The sequence below is a fragment of the Epinephelus lanceolatus genome, chromosome 9, assembly GCF_041903045.1.
Source record: "Epinephelus lanceolatus isolate andai-2023 chromosome 9, ASM4190304v1, whole genome shotgun sequence".
NCBI lineage: Eukaryota > Metazoa > Chordata > Actinopteri > Perciformes > Serranidae > Epinephelus > Epinephelus lanceolatus.
In genome coordinates this window covers 11,575,541-11,602,920 of record NC_135742.1, presented here as the reverse complement: position 1 = coordinate 11,602,920, position 27,380 = coordinate 11,575,541, and the positions used below count along the sequence as shown (strand labels likewise).

The 27,380-nt window shown below is 41.1% G+C and overlaps 1 protein-coding gene across 1 annotated transcript in view; it reads left to right on the top strand.

Annotated features, from left to right (window-relative positions):
• The window catches only part of col27a1b (collagen, type XXVII, alpha 1b), a 114,012-nt gene that overhangs the window by 75,991 nt on the left and 10,641 nt on the right, over positions 1 to 27,380 (top strand). The window contains exons 29-54 of the mRNA XM_033620158.2: positions 2,922 to 2,975; positions 3,429 to 3,473; positions 5,779 to 5,823; positions 6,022 to 6,075; positions 6,757 to 6,810; positions 6,892 to 6,945; positions 8,485 to 8,538; positions 8,780 to 8,833; positions 13,425 to 13,532; positions 13,631 to 13,684; positions 13,954 to 14,061; positions 14,144 to 14,197; positions 15,957 to 16,010; positions 17,072 to 17,128; positions 17,218 to 17,271; positions 17,363 to 17,416; positions 19,311 to 19,364; positions 19,495 to 19,548; positions 19,656 to 19,763; positions 19,849 to 19,956; positions 23,063 to 23,170; positions 23,271 to 23,324; positions 26,390 to 26,452; positions 26,618 to 26,671; positions 26,774 to 26,809; positions 27,349 to 27,366. Coding sequence (XP_033476049.2) covers positions 2,922 to 2,975; positions 3,429 to 3,473; positions 5,779 to 5,823; positions 6,022 to 6,075; positions 6,757 to 6,810; positions 6,892 to 6,945; positions 8,485 to 8,538; positions 8,780 to 8,833; positions 13,425 to 13,532; positions 13,631 to 13,684; positions 13,954 to 14,061; positions 14,144 to 14,197; positions 15,957 to 16,010; positions 17,072 to 17,128; positions 17,218 to 17,271; positions 17,363 to 17,416; positions 19,311 to 19,364; positions 19,495 to 19,548; positions 19,656 to 19,763; positions 19,849 to 19,956; positions 23,063 to 23,170; positions 23,271 to 23,324; positions 26,390 to 26,452; positions 26,618 to 26,671; positions 26,774 to 26,809; positions 27,349 to 27,366 — 1,614 coding nt within the window. The remainder of the gene's footprint in view (positions 1 to 2,921; positions 2,976 to 3,428; positions 3,474 to 5,778; positions 5,824 to 6,021; positions 6,076 to 6,756; positions 6,811 to 6,891; positions 6,946 to 8,484; positions 8,539 to 8,779; positions 8,834 to 13,424; positions 13,533 to 13,630; positions 13,685 to 13,953; positions 14,062 to 14,143; positions 14,198 to 15,956; positions 16,011 to 17,071; positions 17,129 to 17,217; positions 17,272 to 17,362; positions 17,417 to 19,310; positions 19,365 to 19,494; positions 19,549 to 19,655; positions 19,764 to 19,848; positions 19,957 to 23,062; positions 23,171 to 23,270; positions 23,325 to 26,389; positions 26,453 to 26,617; positions 26,672 to 26,773; positions 26,810 to 27,348; positions 27,367 to 27,380) is intronic.

Here is a 27,380-nt window from a genome sequence, read left to right as displayed (position 1 = left end):
ATAATTTCCCTCTCCTAAAAATCATGTGCTTTTTAAATGTTTTTTTAAAAAACTAGTGGCAGTAAGACAGATCACTCCTCTCGTATCGTAAAGGCGTGTCTTCATTGTAGAAATTTTAAATTGGACTGGAAAAAATTGAAGTTATCAGCTCTTATGTTTAAATGCCTCTCAGTATTAGATTAAATTAACTGAAATGACTTTTTCAGTCAAGTTATCAAAGCTCCTCTCTCTCAAAGCCAGAAACCAGAGAAGAAGGTTTCAAACATGTGATATCATAGGGTATAAAGTCTGGAGCCACTCCATAGACAATAAATGATGAGTGTGATTTTAAGGATGCACCAAAGGTTTGTTTTCTTTTTGATACCTTAATGAGCTTTATTCTATTGTAGACTCCAGACGTTATACCCTGTGACATCACAAAGTTGAGTTTTAGCACTGTAGTTTTATCTAGGATATGGGAGAGAGTTGTTCATATTTACTAATATTTTCAGACTGTCTTAGGGTGCTTTCAGACCTGGAGTTGTCTTGCTTTGGTCTGAATCAGGGTCTAATTTTGTTACCAAGCTGCGTAATTGCCAAAAAGGTTGGTTCGTGTTCAGCATTGACAAGCGGACCAGATCAAATGCCTTGCGTGAGAAAGCTAAACAAAACGCTGAAGAAGAGTAGACTTGCAAGATAAATGTGACACTTTCTAATGTCACAATGGAGGGACAACTACGCAGGTTGATTTTAGCGCTGCTCATCGTGGACTATATTGCTGTCATTGTTCATTTTAGTCAAACCATACAGTTTGAAAACAATGTTTTGATGCATTGGATGTGCTGAATGTGCATATTAAGGCAGTACAGGAGGAGGTGCACATTAATAATCCTCCAGGACTGTAACATGCTCATGTTTAACCCAAACAATGTGTCATGTGACTGCAGTTGGTTCAGATCCAGGTTGGAACACGTCCTCACCACAAACGAACCGCACCAGAGTTCGTTTGTAACCGGACCGAGACCACCTCTTCAAGAAGGTCTCGGTCCAGCTGTTTTGGTGCACACCTGAGTGCGATTGCTGTGTTCACACCTGCCCAAACGAACTGCACTTAGTGGGCAAACGAACTTGAGTTTGATTGAACCGAACCAAACAGGGGCAGGTGTGAAAGCACCCTAAAACCACAGGAATAACATGTCTGAATTTTGAAATGGGCGTAGTTCCTCTTTAATAACAAAAGTTAAACAGGCAGAGAAGGCATGAAGAGGTCCAGGCCAGTCGCTAGAAGAAAATGCTGGCATTTTACATTACTGCAAACCACGGATACCTTATATTGCACATTTTCAACCTATCAAATCATCATTTCTAAAATGATGTAGTTCTGATTCCATGTATGAGCTACGTTCCTCATTTGGAGATAGAGGGGATGGCATGAAGTGAGACAGCTGCCAATCTGCAAACTAATGTTCAAGGCCAGGTGTGTTTCCAGCGGTGATTGTGCCACCAAAACTAGGTATTTTAAGCCAAAACATGATCTTTTCCCAACTCTAACCAAGTAGTTTTGTGCCTGGACATAACTACATGTTCACCACAGCATTGTTAAAATGTAAGTTTCAACATATCAGCTATATAATAATGTATATGTCACATGCCTATGTTTCACGAACCCAAAGAAGAAGCATCAGGCTAAAAAAGCCAATTGTACATAGTGGCTAGATGTGGAATAACAGTGACTGGGTCCATCATGTGGTCAAAAAATACTTTTTCTGTGGACTTACATTGTAAAATAGACGTCTGTAAATCAATGGATAAATATTTTTGCGCATCACAAAACTGCAAAATGACTCATTTCACCATCGGGATTTTAACCATTTGGTCAGGTAATGTTTCCTAAGTCTAGATGAGTTGCACATTTTTAACCACATAGAAGTTAGCGGAGGGCTAAACTGGAAGTTACCTGCTTAACCAGTGAAAGTCACTAAGACGCCTGCTCAATGGGCTTCATAATGCGGGAGATCCAGGTAATTTGATATCGCTGAAATCTAACTACTTTGTCAAGCAACTTTAGCAGGAATGAATGGAGCCCCGCCTTCAACGCTGTAGCCTGTTCTCTTTATACATCAGTGGTGGTTTGCAGAATAGTAACATGCGAACATTTATTCTGGCAATTGGGTTGAAAGGGCAGCTTTCTCTATGTAATGCTGCTTATTACTTTTTTGGATGATCAGAAAGCTTATTAAATTAATATTTTTACTTAATGCTTTGACAGTCATTTCACAGGTCTGATAACTGTCATCAGTCATACTTTCCCTCATAACTAAACACCACTACGTCTCAGTCCCTAAACAACAGTCTTTAACAAACCTGTCTTTTATTACCAAGCAGCAATGGAAATTTTAAGGCCTTATATACATGTATAGAGCTGTATTCTGCTCTGGCTCTGTTTAAATCACCATTATATAAGATGCTTATATGAACAACCAGCGAAAACACACTAAGTCCTTTAACATTTTCTGACAGCGAATAGTTTGGTTCAATTTTATAGGCAAGGATGAATCAGCTACAGGATTTGTGACCTTTTCCCGAGGCGCCTCTACAATAACCCCAGTGTGCGGGCGGTGCCACTATGTGTGATCGTGGACAGATGGGGGACAAAGTCCACACAGTGCAGACTGGGCATGCTACAGAGCTAATGCACAGATGCGAAGTATTTGCAAAATAGCCGCAATCTTTGATGATGTCTCTCCGATGTGGGCTGAACCACAGCACACAATAAAATCAAGAGAGCTGCCTCGCAGGCTCCACTAAATAGGGATGACAAAAATGGAGATGCATTGCCCTAATTCATTGACTTAATATGTTAAATAATGTGTGCCTCAGGTCTGTTAAAGGCCAAACTTTCCCAAGCTATTCATCAGTGACAACTTTTGTTTTTTCTGCAGGGTCTGAGGGGTCCTGATGGCCCAGTGGGGGAGAAAGGGTCCGCTGGAGTTACGGTGAGCGCATGGTCAGAAAGTCAAAGTTGGCAACATTAATAAAACATACTCAGAGTCTCAGATTTAGTTCCAGTTTGTGGCTCTTTATTAATAATGTTACTTAAACTGCCTTAGAGAAAAGTCTGACCTTCAACTTCCTAAATGCACACATAGAATCTGTCCCACGGAAAGCAAGGATAAACAAAATGTTTCTCTCACAGAGTTAAAAAAAATAAATAAATCCTGAGAAGTTTTACAAGCAGCTTTGTTCAGCAGACTGTAATTATTAACTATTTTTAACATCTGAAGAATCTTTAGAGGACACTCTTTGTTAGCTGCAAATCTAACAACAGAACCTTAAATCAAAGAGTACTAAAATATTGATGGTGCTGGTGGTGCTTGGCAGTCGGGAACATTTTAACTCTGGGGGATTTCAGAGAGCTCAGTTAACTGAGTTGGATGTTTTCTTTGCAGGGCCCTGATGGTCCACCAGGAAAATTAGGCCTCCCCGGGGAGACGGTAAGAAAAATTGGGCTTCTTTACTTTCCCCTTGTAACAGTAATGACATGATTAGCAGTATTAGCACAATCCTGGTTAGATTAGGCCTTTTGAAGTCCTCGAGGAATTACTTTGTTGGATAAATAGAGTGTGATGTCTTAGTGAGGAGTACAACAACAGTCTCATTACAGCATTCACACACACAAGCATTCATACAGTTTGATAAAAGCTGCATGCATGATCATGTAGGATGCACATCTTTATTCATTCCTCTGTCTGGTATAACTGTGCTGTTGTCTATCTTACAATCCTTTCTTCTTGGTAAGGTTATAATTTGGCGCATCCTCAGCTTGCTAATGGGCTCTGGAGATATTTAATCAGTGCAAAATCATGAGTCAATTAATTAAGTACTTTGATAACCAGTCATTTTCAGTGGTGAGAAGTATTTAAATAATTTATTTAAGTAAAGTAGCCATACCACAATGTAAAATAGTTCGTAACAAGTAAAAGTCCTGCATTTAAAATCTTACTGAAATAAAAGTTCACGAATATTATTAGCAAAATGTACCAAACGACTCAGAGTAAAAGAACTTGTTATGCAGAGAAACTATTCATGTGTTACTATAAATCATGATGGAAATGGAAACATTTTACTGTTGCTGCTGATTTAAATGTCCAGTGTGTAGGATTTAGGGAGATATATTGGCAGTAATAAAATATAGTATTCATAATTATGTTGTCATTAGTTTATAATCACCTGAAAAAAAAGTGGTGTTTTCATTACTTTAGAATGAGCTGTTTATACTGACAAAGGGAGCGAGCCCTCTTCCAAAGACTCTGCCATGTTGTTTCTACAGTAGCCCAGAGTGGACAAACCAAACACTGCCTCTGGATAGCATATTTGCTTTTTTTGTGTTGGCCACAGTAGTTACTCTACATGCTTGCAGCAGTGTCCAGGGATGAAAAATGAAACCAATACGAAAGTGCCAAAACTGCAGTACATTGAATGGCCACTTGAGGCTGACTCCAGAAATGAGTCAATTCCCATAAACCTCAAAGTTAAAATGCCCAACTTTACAGCAGAAATAAACACGTTAACAGCCTGGTGCAAATGAGGGTTTTGGTCATATAGCTAATTTTCCCGTTCACGACAACTGTACGGGGGTGAATTTTCATATAACTCAGCCGTATTCATTTTGTTAAGGCTTAAAGTTACACATATTCAAGGACGAGCTGCTTTGAATGACAGCTGTCTGCGAATAGTGCCTTCGACTTCTTAATCTGGTCCACGCCTCACTCCTCCACAGCCTCAGCCTCTCATCCAAATATGGTCACTTCTCGCTCCAAAAAAACAAGATGGTGATGCCCGAAATGCCAAACTCAAGGCTTCAAGGCAGGTTACAAATTACGGTTTTGGTCTCTGTAGCTAATTTCCATGTTCATGACAACTGTACGGGGGGTGAAATTTTATGCAACTCGCACGTTAAAATGTTATTGAAGCTTAAAGTTAGGCATAATTAAAGGAATGACTGCTTTGAGTGACAGACTGCCTGCTGATAATGTCCTTGGGCTCCCAGTCAGATCCACCTGTCGCTCCTCCATAGCTTCAGCCTCTCGCCCAAATATAGTCACTTCTGGCTAATAAATAAAAAAACAAAAACAAAAAAGAAGATGGCAACAGCCGAAATGCAGGAGTCCACAAACCAACAGGATGATGTTATAGCTGCTACATCATTATTTTATCCACTCAGTTGGTTGCTATTTGCAACCTCACCACTAGATGCCACTAAATCCCACACACTAGACCTTTAAGTGGAGTCAGTGGGATGTAGTTTTTTTTATGTTGTGTGGTTTAATCTACAGCAATGCAATATACAAGATTATATGTTTCACAGGGAGAATCGTATTCTGGTACCTAGTATAGCTGCCAGACACATGTAGTTTAGTTTATTTAATTTAATAAATACACATGGAATGAAAATGCCAGAATTAGCCAAAAGGCTATTTTTCATCTGTAGTCCCTTGGCTAAGATGTTACACGAGACTACCTAAAAACAAAGTACAAAAAAGCAAAGCAAAAAACAGCACAAAACATAAAGACACAAAAAAGAAAAAGAAAACAGGGCATACAATATAAAAGATGGTAGAGACAAAACCATTTCAGATGGAAATGTTGTAGTGGTAAAGCTATGCAATTGCACAAAATGGAATAGGACATCACTTACATTACTTATATATTTATCCTTCCACTAGTTTGCCATGTTGTAAGTCACTGTTCACCTCTTAGAGTAGAACTTACCTTTGTATTTGTGTCACTTTGCTGCAGGGAAAGCTTGGCGAGCCAGGTGAAGCTGGGCCTAAGGGATTTCCAGTAAGTGATTGGGGCTAACAGAGGTCTCTTTTAGGTCAGTCTTGATTTTTGGGGTGGACTCATTTTGGGGAACAGTGGTGGATACGTGGAGCTTGTGTGGCACAGTGTTACTCTTGTGGGTGCTTCAGCATTTCAGCATGTGTATGAATACCAACAGTGTGTGTGTGTGTGTGTTATAAACGCCTGTACTATTTTCAGGGTGTTCAAGGACCCTCGGGACCTCCAGGGGCCAAAGGAATTGAAGGAGAGCCAGTGAGTTTATTTTTCTATATGAAGTATGCTGTTTTTGTTCCTAATTTAGGAATGAACCCCATTATGAAAGACCTACTTTATAATAATGTTTTGTCTCTGTGTTTTTTTAATCAAATCAGGTTCAATTATGTAAAAATGTGGAATTAGCTGAATCTTTTTAAGAGGCTATAGGCAGACACCATAGTATCTCATTATCTATAATGACCTGAGGCCATTCCCAAGCTCAAGTCCTCTTCTCTCCCTTTGCATATAAACTTTAAATTCTCCACACTGACACCTTTTATTCAGTGCCTCCTATAAACCCATATCCTGGTCAAAAAGCCCTGAACAACCTAATCCTCTTTCTCTCATTCTGCCCAAGTCTCGCAGACACAAGCAGAGAGGTAGTGAGTCTGAGACAATTTGATTTACACCATTCCCTTCCTGGAGAGGCAGCTTTATTGTAGCCTGAATGTGTCTCTATAACAGCAGGCCTGTTTCCATCACTTACAGAAGCTTTGGCTCAGTGTTTTGAAGGCTCTTAGCCCTGCAGATTAACTTATCTCCACAAATCCACACTTTCTGCCTGGTTCTTATTTCTTTTCACATTTTTCCTCCTTTACTGTCACTTTCAGAGGCATTTGTCCAAGATTAGAAAGTACTCTTAACCTTTTTATTGGTGCCTCTGCGTTGTCGCCGCAGGGACCAGCAGGGCCACCGGGAATGATTGGGCCACTGGGGGAGATGGGGCCAAGGGTGAGTTTGATCACACAGCTGGTGCGAGAGCTCCCATTGACTTTTACATTAGCATCAAATACTAACGGCTGTTTATGACAGGGGCCGCCGGGGAAGGCTGGAGAGCGGGGACTGCCCGGTGAACCTGGAGAGAAGGTGAAGATGATGATATGGTGTTGACATTTTCATTGATTAGATGTTAGGCTAGTGGGTGTGTACTTTTGTTTGTGTTTTACATCATAAACATTAGGTGGAAAGATGACATCGTAACAGCTTTTGATGCCATGACTGGTAATGGCCATTAGGGGGAGCACCTCCTATTCCACTGAATTATATTTGTACCTCAATCTTGAGAGAGAGATGGGATACAAGACACATGAATTATATATTATACAGAAATCATTATCAGGATTATTGGTTACACAGGAAGTAGGGAAGCAGTGGGAGAGTGATAAGTAACTACTGTTAACTAAGCTGGTTGTTTACAACAGTGGTGTCAAACATACGGTCTGCAGGCCAGAACTGGCCTGTCAAAGGGTCCACTCCGGCCCACTGGATGACTTTGCACACTTAATGTTGATGCACTTGTGAAGTCAAAGAGGTCTTTTACATTGTGCAAAATATTGTCAATCATCTGTATCAGACTTGTCTTAAGGCACTGCCAAAATATTTCATTTGTAAATGGGTTGTAAGACAGGGGTTAGCTTAGCTTACCGCCTCAATAGCATCCATTTTAAGTGGAAGTGTGGTGATGCCAGTATTGTTACACAGGAGTGGAAATGTATGGAAAAATGCATATGTAAATGACAGTGAGAATTATCTGAAGACATCTGTCTGTTCATCATCTGTTTTGTAAATGGATGAATGCTTTCAGAATGTACTTTTTTTTTTTTACACCACAATGTTATTTATAGGCTATCATGCACTGGCTTTACTGGTGCAGCCCATTTTAAGTACCTGTGAAATGAAGTTAGAGCGTCTTCAGCTTCTGTTTTTGACATATTTCACAGTGAAATTGAATATTTGAGTGCTGTACAGTTACCAAACTGATTTAAATCAAACCCTTCGCATTTGATTGGATGGCTACAAAGAGGGCAAGTTAAGAAGTTTAGATTCTCAGCTCCACACATGCCTCCCTCACCGTTAGATCAGGAGGAAGATGAGAGAGAGAGGAATGAATTAGACCTCTGCCACGTTGTTTTGGAAATGAAAGCAAAGGCTCTGCCTGCTAATACCCCAAAACACATCTCCTCCTATCTCTCGCCATATTACTCCATTAGCTACTGCAACCAGAGATGGTGTGTTACAACCCATGAATGGAAAAGTGTAGTTTTATGTGACCAGCATAGCTAGGTAGTCGCCCAAAGTCTTATTTGATCTGATGAACTTTTGTAAACGCCCCTGAGTATAGCAGCAGTTTTTTTTGAGAGCAAAGAATTCACTCAGAAACCACCTACTCCAATTTTCCAATTGGTTGAAACTGTGGCAAGTAGAACAGGGAAAAGCTTTTTGCACCCATTAGTAAATCAAATTAAAATCAGTCAGTCAAAATATAATTAACATGCGAGCAAATGATTCATTTTGCTATAGTCAAAATGCACTCAAAGCGAAAACACAACCATGGTGGAAGCAAAGGTTGTACATCAAAAGAAAACATCATCAATAACATAACCATTACGCTTCTTGTCCTAACAGGGTGCCATTGGTCTACCTGGTAACATCGGGGAGCAGGGTTTGATTGGCCAGAGAGTGAGTATCCCATGTTTTCTTTCTGTAAAGTCTTTGCAAGTTAAAGTGCTCTGGATCAAATATTCCAAAGTAGACACATCACTCCCAACACACAGTAAACCAGTTTGTTTTTAAAATGTACTCATAGTCAGTTTTTGCCAGTGTTTGACTTTCTGCACATCTGTTTTCGCTTCCTGTGACCACTGTCATCGTCACAATAAAACACATTGCAACCATAATATTTTTATGATTTGTCTACCAGGGTGAGCCAGGCATTGATGGGGAGGCTGGACCGAGTGGACCTGATGGAGCCAAGGCAAGTTCAAAAATAAAAGACAGACTGTGACTCAAAATTTGATTTATTCATCACTTTAATAAACCCAGTGTCTTTTACTCTAAGAGCCCACAGTAAATGGAAAAACATTGCCGTAAGAGTTTGGCCGGTGATCAAAATGTTGTCGTGAACTTCAACAAGGATGAATTCTTCCTGATTCTTATACGTCTGTGAACTTGGTGAGCTCTCCGGTCTACTGTAGCAGCTTATTGTAATTAGGGCAAGTCGACTTTTGTTTGTGAGATATTGGCCTTTGTACAGTTGGAGCTGCATGGTGTTGACACTTAGTGAAAACAGATAGTGGGGCTATTTTAAGAGCTCCAAAGTCTGGCAAGTATTGTGACAGAAAAAAAAAGATGGAAAGCACAGAAAGCCTGTTCAGCAGAGCCACACTGCTGGAAGTGTCGCTGACAAACCCTCAAACAACGTTTGGCTTAGAGAAGGTGGTAAAATGTGAGCAGGGAGAACACTCAGGATTAGAATAGACTCAACCTGAGAGTCTCTCTCAGCTTTGTGCTGTACAGGATGTTTTCTGTTAGTCAGGGGAGTAAACTGCTTTGAGGGCTTCTTGGCCGCAGTGCAGCTCCTGAATGGAAAACGGCAGCTCAAGAGGAATTTGCAGCTTGTGCTGTTAACGGAGGGAAAATCAGCACTTAGTTATGGTTCAGTGACGGATTAGTTGGTGAAATTTAAGATAGAAATTTAGCACATAATCAGAGGATTGTGACATTATGTTCTTCCAGCAGGCTGTAGCAAATTGAATTTCTAGTTCTTGTTTCCACACTTTGTTAGAGTTCTGTTAGCAGAAACCTGTGGTGCTGTATATCTGCAATATCAGTTACTACAGAGAGAAGCCACGTTTGTTTCTTAATAAACCTCCATTAGGTTGACTAGGTTGAGCATGGAGACCAGGAAACATGGAAAAGAGGAAGAACAAATGAAGTGTATAGCCTCTCTCACACATCGTTTCCAGTACATTACAGGGAAAACCTTTAAGGCACCACTAGTGAGTTTCACTATTCACACATGCACTACATTCAGGAACTTTTTTTGCTTGCAAGTTGCAAGATGGAAATGTTCCTGAGATGGTCAGATCAGATCGACGGATAAGAGGAGCGGCTGCTGCAGAAGTGAGTGAGTGAGAGCAAAGTCTCTGTTGATGCAGTTACACAGGTTAGACCCAGTGCTGGACAATGAGGTCGCGATGTCCATGGTAATGCAGCTGGTTTCCTCAAAGTAGGTCGGAAAATTGATAGAAAAAACTGAAATGAGAGTGCAGTTGTTCTGAGAAATAAATTCTATTTCTATATGAATTAATGAAGTTTAGTCTTCACTGCAGCTTGTGTTGAGCTGCTCCGTCTGTGTCCAGAGTTCGCTCCACGAGTGTAGTGCTCTGAATTATGGAATGGTACATGTGTATTTCAGCAGCACTCCAACTTAACCAGCTCCAAAAAACAGAAAACCAATGTGTGGCAGCAAATGCCGATATTAAGGTGGGCCCCCACAAATACATGAATTTGTGGGAAACTCCAGTGTTGGCACACCACAGCCAAACTTAACTAGTTTATACGTTGTGAACATTTATACTTGTGCTGGTGGTGTGTTTGTGTCACTCTGCAGTTACACCTCCAAAACACTAGATGGCGGTGGAGGTTTCTGTGAAGTGCTGTAAAATTTAGTTGATTCAAAATACAAATTAAATACATATTAAACATGGTGTAATAGCGAGATACTTTCAAACACATTACACAAATCAGCTTCACTATAACTCGCAACATTCACTGACAAACACTTGTCTTTATCTGGACACATTTTCCCCACAAATACAATATGCTAACGTTATTAGCACAAGCCTATGGCATTTTACATTGTAAAAATTAGCCTAGCGACTAGCAAAATTTTCCTCTTCTCATATGAAGCCAGGGACAACAGCAACATTTAACAAAGGTAACCTCACAAAATTCAACTCCATTACAACTCACAAGGTTCACCGACAAAACAACTGTCTTATACTAAACATCTTTTCCAAACAAATACAACATGCTAACGTTATTAGCACAAGCCTATGGCATCTTGCATTGTAAAAATTAGCCTAGTGACCAGAGAACTTTTCTTCTTCTCATATGAAGCCAGGAACAACTGCAACATTTAACAAAGGTAATGTTACATAATTTGGCTCCATTACAACTCACAAGGTTCACTGACAAAACAGCTGTCTAATAATAAACACGTTTTCCAAACAAATACAACATGCTAACGTTATTAGCACAAGCCTATGGCATCTTGCATTGTAAAAATTAGCCTAGTGACCAGAGAACTTTTCTTCTTCTCATATGAAGCCAGGAACAACTGCAACATTTAACAAAGGTAATGTTACATAATTTGGCTCCATTACAACTCACAAGGTTCACTGACAAAACAGCTGTCTAATAATAAACACGTTTTCCAAACAAATACAACATGCTAACGTTATTAGCACAAGCCTATAGCATTTTACATTGTAAAAATTAGCCTAGCGACTAGCAAAATTTTCCTCTTCTCATATGAAGCCAGGGACAACAGCAACATTTAACAAAGGTAACGTTACAAAATTCAACTCTATTACGACTCACAAGGTTCACCAACGAAACAACTGTCTTACGCTAAACATGTTTTCCAAACAAATACAGCATGCTAACATTTTTAGCACACTGAGGTTTCAGCTTACAAAAATAGACAGGAGGTCTGTGTCACCGCGATGTGGTTACATTCACAAATTTTTGTGAATTTTCACTTAGAAATGTAGCTATCTTGGTAGGTAGCAGGTAGCTAATGTCTAAGCTCTCGGCTTAGTTAACAATGATTGCGCATTACTCTCCTAGAGCTACGTCAGTAACCAATAATGCCACATCGTTCACTCATGCAGGCGAAGGACAGTCCAGCAGATGGCGGTAATGCAACATTTACAGATGCCAATTGCTAAAAAAAATCAACAGAAGAGGGAGATGGTGCAAGGCTGGATGTATGTGTACGCAGTGGAGGATGTCTGGTATTATTTTAAGAAACATGGCAGACGAGGAGCAGTTTTTATCCAGTGCCAAATTTCTTAAGCAGGTTTGCAAAACAGTTATCAGAACAGCCCTGGGGTGAATGCTTAACTGTAACCAAATTGCAGATTAAACTATGTCATCATCAGAGTCTTGTGATTGGTTACCTTGCTGCACCTCACAGCATCTTTAGTCAGCTGGATGAAACCCTTTATGTGCCTGTCTCTGCAGTTTTACGCTTTTCATTCACAACACAGCTGTTCCAGCATTTTCTCTGAAAAGTTATTAGGTGCTGAGGTGGGAAATTGGCAGTACAGACTTCCCTGAAAACGGATCCCTGTTCCCATTTCCATATGCTCCCATCCATGCAGAAAATGCTCTTGAACATTATAGGGATAGACTACAAGCTACTAAGAATTTATAAGAAGTCAAAGCTAAAAGCATCTTAACATAAAGTCGAATGATGGGTTTGTCAGTGTGTTGTAGATTCCATTCTGTTCTCTAGTATAATCAGTAGGTGGGAGCACATTGCACTGGTTTTCATCTTGTCTCCTCAACAGATGTTTCTCAGTGTCTGTATGGAAATATCAGTCTTCCTCTGCTCCTGTTAGGCTATTCATGTTTCCATATTCCAAAAGGCTTTATTTACATTTTTTCCACTTGGACAGACTATTAGTGTTTTTGGTTTTGCTTCCTACTCTTGTTACACAGACAGGCCTTGCTTTATTTTCCCCTGAAACTACTGTTGGACATGTTGGCTATTTACAAAACCGCTTGTTTGCTATGAAAGGTTGTTGGCCCACAGTTTTTTAGTTGTGATAATGTAGCATCAGATGTGCAGCTGAGCCTCGGCCCACTTTTAAGCAGCAAGCGATGCACCTTGAAAATGTCAAGTCATGCTGACTGTCTTATTTTCCCTTGGAAGAAATATGTCCAAATTACAGCCTGTTGTGTCTCACTAATAAATCATTTATGTTTTATTCTGTCTAAACAACTGTAACTCTACATGCCCAAGCTGCCAGTGTAGTAACTGCAGCTAGGATGCTGCATCAAGACGTTTATTTAGAGCTCAGATCTCCCCTGTCCTGGGCTCACATCTTTGTGGCGTGTGAATACAGGATAAGATTGAAGTTTTATTTATAACCTGCAGTGCTCCCAGAATCAAACTGCTGCTCAGACAGGGGTTCATTGGATCAGTCCTGCTGCTGTCAGAATTCAAAAATAAGGGTGACAGAGCTTCGTTGCTTCGTTGCTGTGGCCCTCCAGGCTTTGCAGTGACCTTCCTGCAGACATTTTGTCAGCTGATAATGTGGATTAAAAACTATAAGCACAGACAGTCGTGGGTGTATTATATGTGGTGAAGGTCTTTTGTCATTTATTTATTTATTTTTGACTCATAAAAAAAGTTTTTATTGGATAAAAATATTATTTCTTTCAGTCTGAATATTTTATTCAAATTTATTCACACTGCAACGGACCTAAATCCTGGCTAAGGCAACTCTATTGTGTCATCATCTTCTTCATTGGACTTGTATTGCTCCTCTCAGGGTGACAAGGGGGATGCTGGTCAGGAAGGAGCGAAAGGAGACAGGGGTGAAATCGGTCTAAAAGGAAAGGAAGGACCTCCGGGGCATCCTGGACTGGTGGGTGTAAGGGTGAGTGTCTCAACAGCTCCAACTCCAAATTTCATTCAGTTCCCATGAAAGGATGGCTTTTTGTCCTCTTACAACCCTGTTTGATTTTCTTCCACCAGGGTCAAGAGGGTAAACCTGGCAAAATTGGTGACAGAGGAAAACCAGGAGAAAAGGTTTGTCAGTTCACTCGCTTGGGGCTTATCCACACCTTTCATTCTTGGATGTCGGTCAATTTGCTCTCTTGTACGAGGGGTTGAATAGTTCTCTGCTGTAGGGGTAAACAAACAGTAACAGGTCGGTAACCTCCGTAAGCGTGACAGTGGAAGTGCTCGTCAAATAGACTTTTCAGTATTAAATGTTTGAATTGTGAAACTACCCACATAACTGCTCGGGGAAGTTTGTACTCTCACTGCATACCTGCTCACTGACGGACTCTCTCCAGGGGAGCAAGGGTCACCAAGGTCACCTGGGTGAGACTGGGCCAGCCGGTGACCAGGGAGAGGTGGGGTTTGTCGGACAGAAGGGGGCGAGAGGAACCATCGGGCCAGTGGTAAGACATCCACAGATGGTTTGAAAGGCTTGCTTGGTTGTTGGTGGATGTGGGCTAAATATATTTGTATTTATTTCCCCAGGGTGCTCCGGGGAGAATGGGCCAACAAGGAGAGCCAGGTGTATCAGGTTATCAGGTGAGTAATGTTTCTCAGTGTGAGTGACCTCACAAACATCTTTAATCTGCTGTCTATTCATAAATGTTAAAAACAGTGACTGTCAACATTTTAAGCCCCTAAAATAAAGGCCTTCTATCTCTCTATGAAAACCTTTGATTTTTATATCTATGCCACATAGTCGTGTATGTGGTCTGTGGGTAGAAAGACAAACATTTCGGTTGCTAGGCCTGTCAGTTATTTTTGTTGGACGAAGATATAGTCCCAGAATTATTGCAATAAACAATATTGTCATTTTAAGACTATTTCATGCCACTTATGTAATGATAATGACCCAAAATAACCACATAAACACCTTTAAAACAATCAAATCCATGGGATTTATTAGATTGAAAACAAGCAAACAAGACAACAAAAATCCTTCGGTGAGAGGCAGCAGTTCACACACCAGAAGCCTCTCTCCTTTGCTGCTGGCACAAGAGCTCTTAAGCACCTCCTCCATGCCAGGTGTAGTGCACCTCGTTAACTAATGCAGCACACCTGGGCAGATCTACAAGGGAGGGAAAAGGGACAGCAGCACAGAACACATACACAAGCCGTAACATAATGCAAGTCCACCCTTTCAAAGAGTAATGACCTGTAATTAACGTGTGTTGATATATACAAGAAAGTATACATTAAATCACTTTGGTGTCCATAGGGGGCGTGGTGATGAGAGCCTACTCCAGATGACGTATTGCTAGTCTGATTTATGTAGTGTGTGTGTGTGTGGGATTTAACTTGATATTATTTCTACACTACAAAGCACTTTTCCCCCTCACAACCCAAAAGCCTGGATTGATTTCTTGAAGGTGTTTCATCTGGGTTTATATTTCACACAGAACATTATCGAATGATAATATTGACCTGCGAGTGGATAGTGTGTATTGTTCTGGTGTTGATGAATCACAGGCTGGCCCTCGTTTGCTGGCGTTTTGTTCTTCCTCTTTGCCCCACAGTCTGGGGAATCCTCTGCTCCGATGTGTAGTTTTAGTAAATTTATGTTTAATGCAGTGCAGGTCAAATAACTCAACTTTGCTTTCTCATTATTCTTTGCCATTTAAAAGGTATAAATGAGGGTAAAATGTAACATATTATCTTGATTAATGGCGCTGCGTGACGTAAAACCTTAGGTGACTTAAATTATTTTTTCGTTTTAAAATTGGCCACTAGGGGGCAAACACCAAAACAACTTTTTTTTGTACTATGGTGGACATACAAGGACAAATACAAGATGGGAGTGGCCATGTGTGCTTGCAGCTAGCTAAATGTACCTCTGATCTATCTACCCATGCCAACGAAAAAGAGACTTTATGTTAGGTTACTTAAAAGTCTGGAGAATCTTCTCATTTGCAGTAGATTTTTGACAACAAACTATCGTTTTTTGTACAGCAGAATAAAAATAGCAGTATTACTGGTCATTACCAGTGCATGCACATAATAGATGCAGGGTAAGATCAGGGTTGAGAAAACGATCATTGCAGATGTAAGACTACAGTATAATCAAATTGTCAACACACATAACCACGACTCGACTGATGGTCCCCAAAATTGCATTCTCCATGGCAACAAAAGATGAAGTGATGATTGATGACGCTGTTACAACCTCAGTTTACACAAGTTTCATCCCCCTCTGTCTCTGCCTCCATGTGATTCTCCACATTATGAGCGTAATATTTCACACAGTAAATTGGGAGTGAAGGCTGAGAGGTTGCGATCACAAACTCTTTTCTTGTCACAGGGTCACATGGGACCGCAGGGCCCCCTGGGACCTCCTGGGCCGAAAGGTGAAAAGGTAAATTACCACATTTACTCGCTGTCCCTAATAGCCGTCTGCTCTTTGATTGTATCTAATGAGCTCTGGAGGCCTGGAGTGGGTGCATTACTTAACACTGTAACACTGTCGTACAGCTTATTGTCTTTAAGTGCATGGTCAGTTTTTTTTATGCATTGAAACTACAGTTGTGTCCCTAATGAGTGCTCCCTCTGTCTGTCTTGTTGCTCTTGCAGCACTCCTGAAGTCATCCCTAATTTGATCAATGATATGAACTAAGACACATCCAATTAACTCTGTGCTGTCAAATGTATATAATTAGCCAAACACCTGGTCTGCTCATGATTTTGGGGATATTAGCACCATAACTTGTGTTTATTTGACAGGAGCAGCACACAATAGAACACATTGCACCAGAATTTAGTGAGACACTAATTTGCATTTTTTTTAGTCCCTTGGCAGGAGCCATCTGGATGTGGATATTTGTTATTTTCTCTTTGCCAATACCCACGAAATAACGCCGGCGCTTGCTTTCTAATTAAATCAGTGTCATGCTATCACACAGGTCGCTGCAAAATGCATGATTGTCAATTGACAGAGCCAGGTAACTCTGGCACTGAAGCAAACTGCTGATAAATACAGATCGCTATCACAGTTTTATTAAAAGGACTAATGCTGCAATATATTGCTTTCATCCATGTACGTGTCAGCTTTGCTCGGCCCCCAGCCACCACTAATTATTCTCCCACTTTTAGATGCCTGTTGGGCTCTACATTTATTTATTTATTTAATTTGACACATGCACCACACATGAATATTAAAATTATACGCACATCCATGGTTATTGTTTAATGAATCCCATAAAGCGCCTGCAACAGACATTGGCTCCATTTATGTAAAATGGGATCATTGTGGGTAATAGCGCATGTAATGATTTGCAATTCATATAAAGAGAGCAGGCAATGTGTTCCCATTGTTGTACTCTTTCAAACAAAACATGCATTGATTTTGCACAGACCATTGGCTTTGAGGGAAATTCCATTGATTGCGGTTGTTTGTCTGTGTCTATATTACTCGTTCAGGGCGAACAGGGCGACGACGGCAAGGTAGAAGGTCCTCCAGGTCCCCAAGGTGACAGAGTGAGTTTCTTACATGTGCTCGTTTTTCCTGTGTGGTTTGTTAGCGGTGGTCACGATTGGTTAATTAATTTGTTTCCCTGTGAACAAAGGGTCCCCCTGGAAACAGAGGAGAGAGAGGAGAGCCAGGCGACCCCGGATACATCGTAAGTGGATTAAAAAAGCGGACACACTTTTTGTCTTCAGATATGGTGTCGGTAAGGTTTGAGCTATGATCTGTTCTGTTCTGTTTTCCAGGGTCATATTGGTGTAGATGGAAAAAGAGGTGAAGCTGGTGCCCCGGGGCTTCCTGTAAGTGTCTCATTCATGTTGTAGGTGTACTTATGCAGGAATTGTTTTCACGCAGCACTGCTTACATTCACTACAAGTTACTATTGCAGGAATATTACATGTGTTATAATAGGACAGATAAGATGGAGCATGCTTTTCAACATTCCAAACAAGATTACTGTATTCATTTTTGTTTGTACAAATTTGGAGTGAATAAAGAAAGGAGCATCATGCAGTAGTTTGGGCACCCTGAGACATTTGAGCTCTCATGCAACTTCTACCAGGGTCTCAGACCTTAATTGGCTTGTTAGTGCAGTGACTTGTTCACAGTCATCGTTAGGAAAGTCCAGGTGATGCAAATTGCAAAGCATACTGTGACTCCTGAAACCCTGTCCCGTCAATCACAGCCAACAGCAGCTTGTGACTTGCTAAGCTATTCACAGTAAACAAGATTTTCATCCGGGGTGCCCAAACTTTTGCATGTTGATAAATGATATATTTTGGGCGGGGCAACACATTGGTTTGAATTGAAGGTGTGAGAAAGAATAGTATCAGTAACATTAACACTGTGCTACATTACAGAGAAATACAAAACCGTACTAATGAACCCTCATTGATGTATGTAGTATATTATAGAGAGAACTGGAGCCAACAGCGTGACTCAGACAGCTGTTCAGTTTAAAGTGGATTTATTTTCACTAAGGCAAGACAGGGTGTCTTGGGTCGATCCAGGGCATTTGGGGGAAACAGGTTGGCAGGCGGGGGTGGCAGGCAAGTGGGTGACCAGCAAGTGTGGCTCTGAGGCACAGAGAAACAAGGTTTAAGCAAAAAAAAACCTAGAGGAGAGAAAGCAACAAGCAACAAACTGGCTGTAGTTCACACTGCAAGGTAGACTGAACGATCTGGCAGAGACAGGACTGTGAGCCAGGGTATTTGTACTGCTGGGGTTGATTAGTGGATGGCTTTCAGGTGAGCAGGCTGATTGGCAGCAGGAGTGATGAGAGCCACGCCCAGACACACAGACACAGAGAGACAAACAAGGAGCCACAAGAAACAACAGCACGAGGAATGAAGGAAAGGCACAAACTATGACAATATGGGCCTATATTTTATATATGTTCGTCCTTCACCTTCTCAAAATGATCCCACATTTTGGATTTCCTGCTCGACATGTTATTAACTAACCTGTGGAATAACTTCAGGTACCAGCCCTGTAAGTTAAGGTGACTCCTGTCTGACTGCTGAGCGTGGACACTTCCTGTGTCTGTCCTTTCAAATTAAATTCCCACTTGATCCAGTCCAGTGGTCCATTTTTTTTTTCCTGCGACTAAGCAACCGGTGAAATCTTGCCGACTAATGACCTTTATGGTCGACCATTAGGGGCCAGCCCTACATGCAACTGTACCTGTCCAACAGAAAACTAGCCAGCTCCGCGTTTCTCTTCATTCCTATCCTTTTGTATTCACCAGCGTAATTGAAAGCCAACCCCAGATTCAGTCTTGTTTAGGAACGAGCTTTGTCTGCTTGCACCTCTCTATATTTGCTATTTTTTCTTTGCTGTTTCTGCGATTTTCGTTGCTTTCTTTTAGATGTGAGCTGCTTACGACCATATCTGGTTGCTCCTTTTTTTATAAAGTCCGGCCCACAAATCCTGACCTCACCTGTGTGCTGTTATTGGCTGGGGGCTCCACATCCACCGGGGCCCATAAATGTCCGCCTACAGCAAATTTAAGAGTCCCGACACACTTCTAGTGCGTTATAAGTGAAAATTGAGAGGGATTACTTTTGTTATGAGGTATAGATTGTTGTGTTTTGGGAAAATTCTGCATAGTATCACCAGATATCAGATATATAGACACTTCACTGTCCAAACACAGCTAGTATTATTTAACTCACACAGTGATGATCTTTTCAGGGACATCCTGGACCAAAGGGACAACCAGGATTGAAAGGATCCAAAGGTGACCAAGTAAGGACATACATATGGTGGCATGTTTATTTTCTGTATTAGAAAAGTCATTTCATGTAGTATTATTGGCCTGGGTTTTCTGTCATGCAACCGTGTCAGAACTGTGGAACATGAAGTCTTTCTTCTCCAGGGTAGGAAAGGAAAATCAGGGGCGAGAGGCACATCAGGAACCAAAGGACCACCAGTGAGTTAATTTCTCGTCCTACTATAGAGTGAGACATTTGAGCTACCTGTTAGTGTTTAAAATCAATGCAAGCTTTGACATTAACATTTCAAACTGTCTCCTCTAAGGGTCCAGAGGGTCATCTTGGCCCGCGGGGAGTCGTGGGCAGGGAGGGACTTGAGGGCCCGCCTGGCACAGATGGACTGCCTGGTAAAGATGGAAGCAAAGGAGTCAAGGTGAGGACGCTGTCAGTGGTGCACCTTTTGAATGACTGAAAATAAAACCAGCCCTCGTTGCTATTCACCAATCGTCTGTGTTCAGGGGGAGCAAGGAGATGATGGACAAATGGGCTTACCTGGTAAACCTGGGCATCCTGGTACAACTGGTGTGATCGGGCTTCCTGGAAGTCAAGGCTCTATCGGACCAAAGGTGACAATGATGGGTGGACAGTATGTCCTGCTTTTTTTTTCTTTCATTATTTTATCTGCTGAGCCAAGAGTGCAAAGTTTTAATCTGGCTCACAAAGAACTTTAATGTTAAGCTATAGCACAAGCTTTTTCTGTACATCCCAATGATTTTATTGCCAATATCAAGTGGAAATTGCCAGCTCAGCTTTAATCTGCCAGGGTTGCCTCCCTTGGCACCGCAGTGCTGCCTTTATGTTTGGAGTGTGTTCTAATCTCAAATGCCAAACTCTGCACAAGTCTTTACACCACATCTCTAAAGACCTCTTATTCACAGCATTAATTTTGGGAAGTTCGTGTTGCAAATGTTAATGAGTTGGCACTGTCTTGATTTGCACGGCCCTGCCAATATAACATTAAATTTAAATATGCATGACTGTGAGAAACACAGAGAGGCTTTATGTGTTAATATTAGGTGATTTTCACTTCCCTGCACAAAGTTAAAGAGTAAAGTTGCATTCTGATTTGGTCGTGTTGGTGATCCATGTGCAAACATTTATAAAGCTACGTTCAGACTGAAGTATATGGCTTAAATTTGTTTTATTTCTTAACAGTGTGAACAGCACAAATCTCATGGAATCTCATCTTTTCAGTTCCGATTTAAGTTTAGATTTTTGGTCACTCTAGATCAGGCCCGCCATCAGGGGGTCAAACGTCAACATTTTGTACCCCTGTCCTTAATTTCTAATGTCTAGTCTGCTCTAAATCAACATTCACCACAATTCTGCGCTAGTGGAGAATCAGTCACTCAGTGAAATACAAACATGGAAAACAGCTGCGATGATGTATTTGAATTTTGCTTGTACGGAAACACACATCAAAGGGTCGTAGTGTAACTGGTCTGTGTTTAAAAGCATATCATAACAAAGGCCAGACGGGGGCCACAGAAGACATGGCTGCAGTGTTAGAGAAAAGTTAAGAGCCTCAAAGCCAAGTTTTGTATTCCCGCACACCTCCATATAAAAGCAGCCATTGCTCCACAAAACGCCATAATTAAAGTGTTGTCTCTCTTTCTGCTCACCCACATTATCATCTGCTCGTAAATTTGCTGGCTTCCACTGTATATCAACTTTTAAATTAAACCATAAATGCTGACTTCAGTGGCTTTTATGTTTACTTCGGTATGACAGCACGTTGTGTGTAACGTCTTTGTTGTTGTTCTTTTGTGCATGTGGATAAGTTAATAATAAAATAAATTTGAACTGAGCACTTACGCTGCATTTATACCAAATCAGGGGTTGTAGGTGATTAGCCAGTGTTGTGCGGCAGTGTGGGAGCGTCACTTACATGGCCCGTTTGTGAGACTCGCTATAGAAAGCCAGTCATCCCATCTCAGCAACTAAGTATTTCTCTTCAGTAAGTTTCTTGATGTTGGCTTGAAAGATCTGTAGATTACATACATTTATTTTACTCACTATAATATTTACAGATAAAAAGAGACTCTATTACTTGTTCCTGTGAACTGTGGGTGTCATTCAGTCTGATTCCTGGTTAGCAGGGGTGTAACGATACACAAAAATCTCGGTTCGGTACATACCTCGGTACACAAGTCACGGTTCGGTTTTTTTTGGTACAGTAATGAAAAAAATAGACAACTATTAAATATCTTTTACTTATTGGTAACCTTATTAAAACATACCACCACAGCAGCTAACTCTTTTTACACAATTTTTGAATTAAACAAATATATATAAAATCCTGCTTTTTCACATTGTTTGAATGAAAATAGAAATATAAAAGTGAAAAATAAAATCCTGCTGTTTTTTTAACACATTTTTTGAATGAAAAATATAAATATACATTTCTGCTTTAACAGTTTTACTCAATTAAAATAAAAAGTATAGTGCAGCTGGTCAGCTTTAAAGCCTGCTCAGATTCAGTTTTACTAGGAACTTACTTAGCTTTCCCACTTTGTTAAAGTGCAGTAAACAAAACATGCTTATATCTAAAGTGCAGCTTAAACAATTTTACTCAACTCCATTGGCGTTGATTATTTCTTTAGTGCAACAGTCAGGGAAACGCTCCTTCTTTTTAAACGACGACGATATCGTAGTTTGCACCAGATTGCTTTTTCTAGTCGTGCCGGCTAACGTTCAACCTCGGGTGGTGTCGCTTTAGATGCGTTAGCATGTTAGACGTGTTTCCAAGTACATACCCGACCGCTGTTCTGCAGTGTCGGCACACTGCTTTTGTCTTGTCGACTTGTTTATTTCCATCTTCGTATTTTACCCTGAAACCAAAGTGTTCCCAAATGGAGGACTTAAGGTTTGCGGGTGGGTCTTCAGGTTCGTCAGGCTCACTTGCCATGTTGTCAAAATGCGAGAATGCGCTGCACAAAGTGAAAGCGGAGATTTACGGGACTCGGTCCGTCACTCAATTATGTCCGTCGGGAAACTAGATATTTTAAATGGTTCGGCTCGCAAAAACGGAATTAAAATAAAACAAAATAAAATAAAATAATATCCTGCGCCCAATAATTCAGTACAGGGTCGTGCCAAACCGAAAGTCGCGTACCGAACGGTTCGACACAAATACATGTACCGTTACGGCCCTACTGGTTAGGTTATGTGATTGGCCACTGGAGCGTGACCTCAGGTTGCATTTCTCCAAAAGTTGATTCTATTTCAACTTTTTAGGGCAGGCCGCTGCGTATTTTCCAGCATTACCTTGTGGCCCCACCGCCGCAGCCTAGAAGCACTACTCACATTGAAATAAATGGGAGAACTGGTGTTTTCGCCACAATATGTGGTGTGAATGCAGCCCAGGGCCTGCAGTGTGAATGCAGCCTTAGATTTGGACAGTTTGTGAGGAGGTTTGAAGGGACACCACAGTGATGCAGGGGAAAAGGCACCAGCGCTGTTGAGATCCAGGTTTAGTTCTTGGCAGTGGTGCTTCCTACTTGGTTAGGTGCCCCATTTAATCTAATAAGCAGTGTCAGTTGGTAGGAAGCCAGTGGGGGATCAATAGCCTATACTTCCACTGGTTTGTCTGGGCATCTGTTTAGAGTTTACTGGGAGGGGTATGAGGAGGATGTGCATGTGTTTACATGTGTTTATGTGTGTGTTCTCCAGGGGGAGAGAGGTCTTCCAGGCCAAACGGGTCCATCAGGAAAAAAAGGCTCAGTTGGCGGGATGGGATTGCCGGGGAAACAAGGAGAGCAGGGACCTAAAGGGCAACCAGTGAGCGCTGATTTATCAAATAACTTCAAATTTCTGTACATGACAACTGACTTGCATGTTCAATGACGAAGGTTACCATATGTTCTCTTCTGTTTATCAGGGGGATACTGGTGAACAAGGATTTCCAGGGGTGTTCGGTCTGTTTGGACCAAAGGTATGCGCAACCGTCAAGCTCCATTCACAACCACAACGGTGACCTCAGGTCAATCAGGCCTTAAAGTTTTAGTTTTCCAGTCTGAGCAAAGTTCTTATCTCTTAGTCCAGACTGATGATACGGCTCTCAGACTGTAAGATGACCCAAAAAGTAATTTTCAGGGCTCAACTCACATTTTGGTTGGAGTACTTTCTGTGAAGTTTGAACGCCTAAAACTGTCTGGAGGTACATTACCTTCTATTGTCTTCAGTAAAAATTGATATGAAAGCTGTTATGTATTACAGTAACATGCCCCAGCGTGACATCTGCTGTGCCATAAGTCTGCTTTACTTACAGCACTGCTGCAATATAGATTATTGCCAGCTGAAGAAACACAACAGGCTTTCCTGGAGTCTCACTCTTTAATTTAAAACCCTGAGGGGCATGTTGGATATTTTCCTACTGCGGGAGTTGAACAGGAGTGTGAAGCAGATGAGCTTTGTGTTGGTGTTCAGTGGAGTTTATAATAATTGTTCTAACTAAGAAGCAGTGAGTAAGGATAATTAGAGTAAAGTCATCAGATAAAAGTGCAGGCTCTGAAACAAAGTGTTTAAACATCCCAGGTCCTGGAGTGATGTTGAATGGTTGTAATCACGTAGCAGCTGCAGCATTGACCTTATTCTAAATAAGACGAGAGATTCGACTGTTTACACAAGTTTCTTGTAAAACTTTTCCACTTTCCACTCAGAATTATTACAATAAGCTGTTTTTATGGTGTTATTATGATAAAAGCGACGTGCTGCAAACCATTAATTTTTACGGCTTTATTAGAGAAGATTAAAACTGGTAGCACATGTATCGTTAAACAGCGGGGCAGCTGTTTTGTCGTGGTATATGAAAATGTTACGTCTTGGATACACTAACAGAGCTGTTCTGCATGGTGTTGCCGACAGACTAATGTAGGAGCATTACACATTGTAAAAGGGAGGGATGAGGGGTGAGTAAGTGGCAATCACCCCCCTGAGAGTAACAGGCTGAGATTGCTGTCAGTAAAGCAGACTTTCATATCTCCTTAAAGGTGATGCAGGGTTTTTCTAAAATAATAATCTATAGACCATCACTTATGACCCAGTAGCAGTCTGTGGCTGCGTATTTATCAGCAGAGGCCCTTCCCTCTGCCTGCGTTTTCTTATTTCTGTCTCATTTTGCTGTTTTCGGGATATTCTTGGGCATAGCGTGTAGGTGAGCAGTGTAAGCAGGAGGCATCCAAGAGAAAATTGTGGACACTCCTACAAAAAATTAAATATTCAAATTAAATTCCCACATGGTCCAGTCATATAGGTTTTGATTAATTTTAAAAATCAGTATTAATCGATAATGCTAATGGTTTGTTGCTACCTTAGTCTTGTGGAAAGCAATATATAAGAGAGAAGCTGAAGCCTTGAAAGAAAGTCATTGTATGCAATCTGAAACTGTGTCCCAATTCCATACTACATGCCACTTCGAAGCAAGTTTTCAGTGTGCACTGTGCACCATTAGGCTCGTTTGAGATGAGCCAGACCTGTGCAGAATTCATCACCGACTGTTGATCTGTGTCCAACTTGATCTTGACTTGCTCTGACATCACACACACATATGAGCAATGATAACCTCACAGATTGAGGCAGCCACAGTTTTAGAGCCAGGCCCCACAGTTGCTTTCCACTAACTTCAAGATGCATGATGGGAAATGCCTGGCTGTTGCTTGATCAAACAGCTGATTATCTCTTAGTTTTAACCACAAACACGAGGTTTGGTAGAAAATCCTAACTTTCTGCGTAATTATAATGTTTAAAGCTAGATTCTAGACTGTTGGTCTCATGTTGTACAATGAAGGTTTATTCTGTTTACAAACATCTTGTGTGGCTGACAATTATAATAATACCTGTTCTGCAAACTACATTATGTTTCTATGACCTTTTGTATATTCTTTGAAGGCTGCAAGAAATAGGACATCTTTGATGGAAACTGTCCCACTTTTTGTCACTGCCCCCTAATCTTATTTTCCAGGAGAGGTGCAGTTCATCTCGAATGAGCACATTGTAAACGTTTGTCTGCACACTGAATCCATTTCATTTTTCAGTGTTTGTTTAAACAACACTGTAATGCACACAGGAAATGGATAACCTGCTCACAGCTGCAGTCAATTAAATAAACTGCTAATGGTGTATAGTAGGATAAACTCTAAAAACACCTAAGGAAACAAACAAAAATAATAATGCATTTATACTTTAGGGGGAAAGTACTTTGTCTTTGTGAAGTTAATCTGGCAATTTTAAGTTTGATTTTGACCTCGACATTCGTCAAAGTATTGTATTTACTTTTGGTACAAATGAAAAATGACTTTTAGATTCTGTATACTAATTGCAAACAGTATAGGTGATGATTAGCATTAGCACAGCGGGAGAGCACAATTAAGTCCCACCCCACCAGAGGAGGAAACAATACATCGCTCTCTTCTGACTTTGTTTTGCTTGAAGGTGCCTCCTTGTCATCTTGTCATTTATGTCTGCCAGCAAACAACAGAGAAATGCCCCAAGGTTGTTGTGTGATGGGATGCACTACCAGAACTATGTTTTTATTTAGCTGCAGAACTGAAAAAAAAATGAGGTTTCAAAAGGCCAAAAGTGGATACAGATGTGAGGCATCAACAGGAAGAATGGGAAACGGTGGGATCCTGACGCTCAGTGTGCCATGTGCAGCAAGCATTTTGCTAATTTGACCAGACAAACTGTTGAGGTTGGAGCTAACTAAGCTATGCAAAGCCTGGTTTTGATCTTTGTTGGCTTAAATGTTTGTAATTAGCATGTAGTCTGGAAATGGGAGTGCATTCTCCTAGAGCTACCACCTAGTGGCCATTAGAGGAACAGCATCTTAAGACATCTTTGTTTTAGCATCCAACAATTGCAGAGACATTTATCAGAGTACAACTTCTGCTTGTTGCAAACAGAGGTCAACAAAGGTCACTGATGATTTACTACAGGTGTAACCTTTAAACTTACCGTATCTTATCCACTGTTATAAATGACAAGTATTTGTCTTCCTAGGGACCCCAGGGAGACATGGGCCCGGCCGGGATACAGGGACCAAAAGGGCCGCGTGGTTTGTTGGTAAGATGAAGATTAATGGTAGTTTGGTAACTCTGTGCAGTATTTCAGCCGATGCCGGTGCTCTTAACTCTCACAAACTGCACAATTCCCGTGAAAAATAAGCAGCGCGCCATGAGATGCTCCATCATATGTGTCGTCAGTCACTAACATGCCTCTGCTTTCCAGGGTATGGAGGGAGCTTTGGGCCCCGTTGGCATCATTGGCCCCAGCGGTCATCCTGTATGTACCTCATATCTCATCCTATCTGCCAAGCTTTATGTGACTTCTCTCTGCTTTTTCGGCAGTGATGGAGTGATCCTCTGTCTCCTTTTTCTCCATCAGGGACCCCAGGGTGACAAAGGAAGTCGGGGGGAGACGGTGCGTGGCGCTGTTTTGATGAATCCTTTTCTGTCTGTACTGTGAGCACAGAATAGGATACTTAGTATGGAGAAGGCGCACCACTCAGCCTCCTTTGCCCTCAGCACTTTTCATTTCCTATTGTGCTCCACTGTTTGTTGTTACACTCGCAGTGACACTTAGCTGCTGTGGAATTCCTGTCAGGGTGATAAATGTTGGCTGCATGCTCATCTCAAGCTTTTTAAGGGGTTTGCTGAGCGTTCGTACACGGGCATATTTCACAAGCTCACTCCCCAAACGCCAACATTCATGTATGAGTTTCCTGCGTGAAAATAGGATTTGCTGTGTAGAAATAAGATTTCTGAGTGTAGGCTTGCAAAGAGGCAAGAGGGCAATTCAACATACAATAGATAAAGATGTCTATTGAATTGGCTGCACAAAGACGACGTTCCACTTTGCATGACAGAGTAATATTTGGTCTGCTCTCAAACTCATTCTGTTATTGTGGAACTGATTGTCCACTTGTGAATATTGATTACTTTTTCTCTCATCTTTAACAGGGGTTGCAAGGACCAAGGGTGAGTAATTATTC